A 9,056-nucleotide genomic window follows, 5' to 3' on the forward strand; every position below is an offset into this window, starting at 1 on the left:
TTATCTTGCTGGGATCCTATGACCCCAGCTGACTTCCTGCCCTTTGGGCGGGGGGCTGGACTCAATGATCTTCTGAGGTCCCTTCCAGCTCTAATTTCTAGGAATCTATGAAGTTATGAATTCTGGCATTGGTAAGATGAATGAAAATTGTCAACAAATTCTTGACTTTTGAATCCAAAATCAACTGTGCATTACCAATTTATATTTTGCTGGAAATGATCACCACAAAGTGTCATGGCAACATCCATGATCAGGCCACTAGCACCAAATAGACCTTGTTATCGTTAGGAGGAAAGAGCTAGTTTCAGTGTAGAAGACCCTCATGTTCCACGGTGCTGATTGTGACACCAACCACTCCCTGATCATTAACAAAGGGAAAATTAAAGCAAAGAAACTGCGTAGAGCAAAATCTAGGAGCAAGTCCAAAATCAATACTACTAACACCAAGACCCAAAGGAAATGCCAAAAGTCTGTGAAGGTTTTCAAGCTCAGCATGTGTGGAAAATCACTATCAAAGAAGGCAGAGGAAATTTGGGAAGGTTTAACAACTGCAATCCATGAAACAGCTAAAGCTACATTTGCGGAAAAGAGACCATCCAATAGGGACTGGTTTGAGTAGAATGCAGAACTATTACCTCTCATTAACATCAAGAACACAGCCTATCTGGAACACAACAAGGAACTGACTGAGAGCACCAAAGCAAGACTTTGACAAGCAAAAAAATGAGGTACAGAGAGCAACCAGATGCTGTGCAAATCAGTACTGGATTACGCTCTGTGACGAGACAGACAACCTCAGACACAGGAAACCTTAAAGTCATGTATGATGGTCTTAAGAACACTCTAGGCCCTACTGTCAACAAGGTTGCCCCTCTCAAGTCATGCAGTGGTGAAGCCATTACAGATGGAAGCTAGCAGATACCCAGAGCTATACTCACAAGAAAGAAATGTCACCAATGAATCCCTGGACCAAATATCAACTCTACAGGTCACGCCAGAGTTAGACGTGGAGCATACTGTACAAGAGTTAAGCAAGGCTATTGCTTCATAATCAAGTGGCAAGACTCCTGGAAAAGATGGCATCCCAGCAGAAATTCTGAAGTGCAGGAAAGAAAGCCTATTACCACATCTTCATCACCTGCTACTCAAATGCTGGAAAGAGGGTGAGATACCACAAGACATGTGTGATGCAAACATCATCACTCTGTATAAAAATACAGATGTGGGCGACCACAACAACTATAGAGGTATCTTGCTACTAAGTACAGCAGGAAAAGGTTTCAGAAGGGTCATGTTGGTGTGCCTACAACAGTGGGTAAGTCATGTCTACCTTGAATTTCAGTGCAGATTCAAGGCTGGAAGATCAACTACAGACATGATATTTTCCCTATGGCAACTTCAAGAAAAGTCCAGAGAGCAAAACCAACCACTGTACATCGCTTTCATGGATCTAACTAAAGCATCTGACACCATCAACAAAGCAGGTTTATTTGCAGTTCTAGAAAAGACAGGATGCCCATCAATCCTGTTAAGTGTTATACATTCCTTCCACAACATGAAATGAACTGTCCAGTTCGATGGGTCTACTTCAGATAGCTTTGAGATGAAAAGTAGAGTGAAGCAAATATCTGTGCTTACCCCTACACTCTTTAGGATCTTCTTCTCACTACTCCTGAACTGCATGTTTAAGGCCATGGATGGTGGAGTGTACCTGCAGACAAATTCAGAAGGAAAACTCTTCAACCTGTCACAACTTAAGACAAAGACTAAAGTTAGAAAGGTGCTTATCAGGGAGCTTCTATTCACTGATGATGCTACCCTTATAGCTTATGACAAAGACCTACTACAAGAACTCATGGATTGCTTTTCAAGAACTTGCCATGCATTTACTCTCATCATCAGCATGAAGAAAACTCTTGTGCTAGGACAAGGAGTTCCACAAGATCCATCAATTACTCTTGATGAGAACCAGCTAAAAGTAGTCCAGAAGTTCAGCTACCTAGGCTCCACAGTGATCACCAACCTCCCACTGGATGAAGAACTTAATGTTCACATTGGAAAGGCTGCCACTGCCTTCAGCAGACTAACTAAAAGAGCATGGAACAGCTCAAAGCTTACCACCAAGACCAAAAAGCTTGCATACTCAGCATTCATGTATGGCGGGGAAACATGGACAACTTATGCACATCAAGAGAAAGGGTTAAAGAGCTTCCACCTGTGCTGTTTATGCCACATACTCAATTTCAAAAGGCAAGATAAAGTTACGGAGAGGTTCTTCAAAGTCAAACTTACCAAGTGCGACAGCCCTACTCAAACAGAGATGACTGCACTGGCTAAGCCATCTGAGCAGATTGGAAGATGGACATATACCCAAGGACATATTATATGGGGAAATGTTGGAGCGAATAAGAACAGGACATCTCAAACTTCACTCCAAAGACGCATACAAATGAGATATGAATGCATCTGGATTTGATCTTGACCAATAGGAAACCTTGGCAAGTGATTAGAACTAGTGGCATCACTGTCTGCACCACAGTATTATGGTCCACAACAGGAACTGCCTGCAACAGCTTGAAAAGAGTCTGCAGGAAGCAAGGAACTCCCGAACCACTGAATCATGATGCACACACTTACCGCTACTGCCACAGATCATATAAACCTCAGATTAGACAATTCAGTCACATGAGACACTGCAAGTCATCTATACCATAGGCTGCAATATCTACCGTCTCTTGCAGATGAAAGGATGCCAGAGAGATTCCTAAAAAGCTATTTGCAGCACAACCTTTATTTCAAAGATAACATTACAAAAAAGTCTTATTTAAAAAGAGAAACTTCTAGGCTCTATTTCTCTTGGAAGAAGAATCATTATATTGAGAGTTCAAACTGCTACTGTATTCCAGTGCTTCCCTTTTGTGTATATTTTTGACAAAATACGTATGCATGAATTGTCTTTTCTTGGGACTGAAAATAGCTGCCTCTGTTACAGACTTATAACTGCTAAGTAAATTGCTTGCAAATATTCTTAACATTGTTCAATATATGCTGAAAAATGAACTGATCATCAAAATGAGTCTACATTGTTAATCTGTTACAGAGCATGGCATTACGAATAGTTATGGCAACTGCTGGATAAATATTATATTATCTCTTAGTAGTTCAGTATGGTGTGCCTATTATGAGATTCAAACACCAGGGGTAAAAATACATCTGAAGGTCAGCACTATTCCTTTTATTTAAGTTTGTTTAGACCAACGAAAATGATTACTTTTAAAATGGAGTGGCTATCATGTTTTAAAAATCCACTTTTTTCCTATTCTATGCAAGTCTTCAGTGATTCCAGAGACATTCCCCAGTCTTTTACATTTCTTAAAGAATATGCATCACAAACTGATCTTCAATGTGAACCACAAAAAAATTATTAACTTTTTTGCAAAGTGTATTATTTTAATTTGTATTACTGCTGTATCTGAAGTGGAAGAAAACTCTATAATCAGTATGCTATACATGAATGGTATCTAACAATGGAACCAAAATCTCAGTGTTCCCAGAGGGTAACCTTTTGGGATAGGTTTTATAAATTACTAAGGAGAAGAGGAGAATGAGAGAGGCTAGTAGAATCTAATACATACCTATCAAGTACATAACCAAGAGCCTTATGTCGTATTCCTGAGTAAACCGATGGGCTTGTTTCCCAAGCAATTAAATTGGAAGCATCATGGAAAAGATGAATGTTTACCAAGTCAAAGGCACTATGACAAAAAAGGAAAAAAATAAAATGACTCAGGATAAAAGAAAAAACATTAGTAGCAAGCAGCGGAACATTCAACATTCTAGCACAACATTTAATATATTCTTTATTATGTCATCTTGCGTTTACTCAGATAGCTGTGCAAATTATCTGTGCATTGCAGGTAGGCTTCTATTTAAAGCTTCTATATTATACAAAAATGAAACGATTTTGGTCAATTATAGCTCACAGAAATAAAAACATTACCCTCTAGCAAACAAATACAGTAAGCGGACACTTGCACATATAGATAAACAATAATAATTTTACAAGCAGTAGTAATATATAGCAAATAATCCACCTTACAGTTAAAAAGTAAACAACCAACAAGTAAAGAAGAATTTTACAGCCCCTAAGACTAAAATATTGAAACCAAACCATAATGACTTTCCATCAGTCCTTGCATGAAGGATGGATAAAACTACGGCTGCTAACCCAAGTCCTTTTTTTCAAGCTTGGCAGGGGATAGGGTTCTCCAACCTCTGTGTTTCACACACAAGAACCATTTACTCTTTATTATGCTCATGGATCGACAACTTAGATAAATAAAATCAATGCTACTTGCAGCCATTACAATATCAGGGTATTCCCCGCTTCCAAATGGCGTATTAGCATCTTTTGCTGTTTTGGTCCTAGATAGCTTCAAGCTTCAGCAACTTTAAGGATCAGTCAGACAAAAGAATTCCCAACAGTGCATGAGCAAACAAGGTTCTTTGCGTGAATCTGATATCTTTTATTAGACCAAATTAAATAGTCAGAAAACAATTATTAAGCAAGCTTTTGGGTTCAAAAACCCTTCGTCAGGCTAAGGAAGTTTCAGCAGTTGGTGTGTGCTCTTCCTGGATGGAATGAAAAGTAAAGCAGCCAGAGGCTGGGCTGGTCTGCATACAAGACAGGTAGTCAGTGAGAGTATAGACTGAGGAGTCAATGGGTGAGAGACAGGGGGATGAATAGTGAAGAGATACCTAGGAAGTCAGATGTCAGGCAGGTTATAATGTGTCATAAATCCAATGTCTATATTTAGTCCATGATTTTTAGTATCCAGGAGGTTGATGAAGTGGAGTTCATAGGCTCGTCTCTGGGAAGTGCGTTGTAAATTTCCTTTGAGGATCAGGACTGAGAGATTGGAGAGTGGTTTTCTTGTGAGAAACATGCCCCCACAGGTAATTGGGTATTCCTGTCTTTGATAGATTTCCGGTGTGCGTTCATTCTGGTGCGCAGTTGTTGTTTGGTCTCTCCTACGTATTTTCCATCTGGGCATTTGGTGCATTGGATGAGATACTAAAAATCGTGGACTAAATATACACATAGGATTTATGACACATTATAACCTGCCTGACATCTTCAGGGCAGTTCAGGGCAGGTTCTCAGGCAGGCTACCATGCAACAACCAGGGGTCCATTCTCTTTCACTGAGAATTTCAGAAGGTTTAGTTTTTGTTCCAAATTGGAACAAAGTCAAACTTCAAAGTACTTGTGGCAGGACACTACGTGTGCCTGCCACTTCAAGGGCCTGGAGCTGGCAGCTGCCAGGTGCCTGATGAGGGCAGCCATTTTGGATCTGGGGTTGCCCATATGAAAAGGGCAGTTCTGCTGCTGGAAGCCATGTAACAACACTGCCTGGATGGGGGTGCTGCTAGTATTATCTGGAGGTAAGGGAGGAGCAGTAGGGGAAGGAGAAGCTCCTGGTCCTGGGTACGAACTAAAACTGCACCCTGCCGGGAGTGGGTGGCCTGGTGGGGCTCCCAGTGGTGCAGGAGCCCCCAGGAAATGCCAAGCTAGTTACCACCCTGGTGGAAGGGGGGTAGGGGTGCCTTAACCCCTAGCCCTCACTACTGGGTGGGTTACCCCTTGTTAGGGAGGGCCCAGGGGGTGGACCCTCGAAAAATGAGAGAAGGGCTATAGACTCAGGCCTGTCTGAGCTTCCCCTGAGTGGCCCATGCTGGGGGCAGGACCGGAAGGGTCGAAGGACCAGGGGCCCACCCCAAGGGATGCCCAAGAGCTGAGGGTCTGGGGTCCCGACTGGCCTGGAGGTAGGCCAGGGCTAGATGAGCCAAATGTCTCAGTGGGGGGACCACATCCAAAGGGTAACCAGGTCAGGGAGCTTTGCTGCCCAGTATGATGGTGGAAGAGGCGCTTGAGCAAGAGGAATCCAAGTGGGGTTCAATAGGAGGATTCTGGGGCCCACTGTGGGGGCTGGAGATTAAAGGAACATCGAGATGCCATCTGCAAGGCTTGGGCTGCGGTGTAGAGGAGGAAAGGAGTCACATATAGCATCCCCTGGCATCGGGGCAGAAAATGGGAGGCCTCCTGCTTAATTACATCTTTAATTAATATCAAGGCGTGGTGGGAGAGAATGTGGGCGGTTGTCCCAGGAACAAGTGGGCAGGCCGCCAGGAAAGCAGCCCCGAGCAGGCCCCCTGTTACAGTACTGAAATACTGTGAAATAGAATGATCTTTTTCTGCCTAGCTCTCTGAACAGTGACTGAATAATCTTGCTTTTGTTAACCCCTCCCTGACAATCCACCCTTATGGATTGTTACAGTTATAATCTAAGTCCAATCTATTCTTAAACTGCTGGAAGTTTTAACTGTATTTGGCTACATGCCTGTACAGGACCTTCAGCACTTTGAAGAACACTGTAGCATAAATAGTAGTAAAGATACTCTGACAATATTTCTCTTGTGCTAGTACATTTTGCCTACATGACTTCCCTTGTATTTTCAACTGTACCACATATTCATTTTTTTACTTGCTCTGTTACTATGTGCATTTGCCTTTGTGGGCGGAATCTTAATTACAGTGCTTCCTTGTACCGGGAAGAGACCAACCTGTTTAGTCTACATGGCTCCCTTTCTCTTACCTGCTATGTGTCCTTGAGGACCAACTACATAAAGGAGCAAGCCAGAGATTCCAGCTGCAAAAAAGCTCAAGCTAGGAGCTCTGGATATTCAGAGATATTTCTATGGTCTTGATTACACTTTCTCTGCCATGGCTATTTAAATCAAATCTAACTCAGTTTCACTGCACATCTGCAACCTCCCTGCATCACTTTCCTTTCCTTTCCTTTCACTTTTTGCACCCTCCCCTGAAAGAGGTGTCATTTGCTGCCATCGTACCATTCACTCTTATTGTTTATTATATACTTTCCTCAAACCTGTCTCTGACCTATTTAGATTGTACACTGTTGGGACCAGTGACTGTATCTACTCCATTCATACAGTGTGCATAGTGATCCCCATTCTTTGTTAAGTCTTAGTAGCTATCAAAACAAATATTCTTATTACTGGTAATATTAATGAACATAAGTATGCAGTCTTGCTGATGCCAAAGAATTACATGGGTATAATTAACTGAAAATTTAAATATCCTGATGAAATGGAACAATCCTCTAATCAACAGGCAAATTTCTGACTAGCTATGTTCAGAAAAGGAAGTATCCAAAACTCATTTGGTGTACAAACTTGTCCATATGCAGGAGCCAAGTAACAGCATCTTATTTCCCAGTGGAGGTACTTTCACAGCTTTAAAATCTGGAACACTATAAACCAGTGCAAACTATGTAATAGAGAAGATAAATTACTAAATTAGAGGACTCCTTTGTTATGGGAAAGTATATGTGAGGTAAGTTTAAACAGTCTGTTTTCACATCCAAAAGAAAGCCTCATTTAAGCAGTGACCAAAAAAGTACGCTGTCACTCAAAGAAAGGAACGTATGATGAAGAGTAAGAAAATGAAACTGTAGCAGCACTAAAAAATTGCTGGATATCCACAAGCTATGGTCTATTCATGTGGTTTAAAATCCTTGACTCTGAACAGGCTGCAGCACTGACCCTTTCCTTGGGCTCTCTACCATTCTTCTAATACCCTGCCAGATCGTCAGAGAGATGGGATCCTTTAGCCCAATTGCCCTAGACCTCTGGGATAAGTGCTGACTCTACAGAGATTCCAGTTGATTAAGCACACCTTTCCAGGAGATCCACTTTGTAAGTATTTTGCCTTCAGGGATCTGTGACAGCAGAAGTAGACCAAAGGGATCCAAGGCCACCTGGTCTTTAATTTAACTAGCGCTTGATATAAAGATCTAGACAAAGCAATAAAAGGCCTACTCTCATTTTTCTGCTTCATCATCTTTCCTGAATACTCTTTGGGATTATAACAGAGTCTTCTAAGGATTTTAGGATCCCCCACTCTTTCACATGGCTTCTGATCAAGTAAGCCCAATGCTTATGAAAGCTTATGCTATATTTACCTGATTTAGTTGATTGAAGAGGTATAAATCTACCCTGCCTTCTGCCTGCTTTCAGACTAACAGAACTAACTAACCCTCTCTTCTCTTCTAACCACAGCATGTCTCTGATTTCTTTTCTTTCTCCCCTTTTATGGTTGGTAAGAGACCCTGTAATAACCTTCAGTCCCGTTTGTCAAGTGAATGTCAGACCAGCCCCACCAGATGATTTAAGTCCCCCACCAGATAATGCATTACTCACTAATCCCATGGAGTTCCGACATGAAAACTGGTTTCCCCTGGATGGCAGCTATCTCTTTGCCAAAGTACATTCCATTTGAATGGACTAGCATCAAACTTTAATGACTCCCTACTGTAATTCCTTTGCCATGTACTTCTGTGTGCTGCTTCCGTGCATTTTAGCTTAATATGGAAAGAAAAGACAGCAAAGCAGGCAAGCAAGCTACACATTCAAAATGGAGCTTTCATTCTGACAGATGTGCAGTGTGTCCTCAACATCCAACAGAATTCATAAACTGTACATAGAGACAAAAATATACAGACTATTGAGAGGCTGCCCGATGGACCTTGTCAAAAGGCACTTTATTTTTCTCTGGTCAGAAAGAGGTATATTTTGCTGAATGTGATCTAAGAATTGAAAGTGGTATTTGTTCATTATTTTTTATGTAAACTTCTAACTGAATAGGAGATATAATACATCTGAAGATAACTGCCTTTAATCATGCCAACAAAGGAAATGAACAAATTGACTTCCTGAAGGATTTATCCAAAAACCATAAATATAGGGCTGGTAGGGACTTCAAGAAATCATGTAACCCACTCTCCTGCTTTCACACAGGTTTACATTAAGTAAACTTTATTCAAGTCAGCCGGTCCGGATGATCTCCTCCCTAGAGTTCTAAAAGAACTGGCCGAGGTCATTGCAAGTCCCCTGGCACAACTTTACGAGCACTCGTGGTGCTCTGGTGAGGTACCGGAGGACTGGAAGAGGGCCAACGTGGTCCCCATCTTCAAA

The 9,056-nt window shown here is 41.7% G+C and overlaps 1 protein-coding gene across 1 annotated transcript in view; it reads right to left on the bottom strand.

Annotated features, from left to right (window-relative positions):
* INPP5A (inositol polyphosphate-5-phosphatase A) overlaps positions 1-9,056 on the bottom strand; it is a 441,277-nt gene that overhangs the window by 145,822 nt on the left and 286,399 nt on the right. The window contains exon 8 of the mRNA XM_019555884.1: positions 3,636-3,755. Coding sequence (XP_019411429.1) covers positions 3,636-3,755 — 120 coding nt within the window. The remainder of the gene's footprint in view (positions 1-3,635; positions 3,756-9,056) is intronic.

Source organism: Crocodylus porosus, unplaced genomic scaffold, assembly GCF_001723895.1.
Source record: "Crocodylus porosus isolate Cpor-Errol unplaced genomic scaffold, CroPor_comp1, whole genome shotgun sequence".
NCBI lineage: Eukaryota > Metazoa > Chordata > Crocodylia > Crocodylidae > Crocodylus > Crocodylus porosus.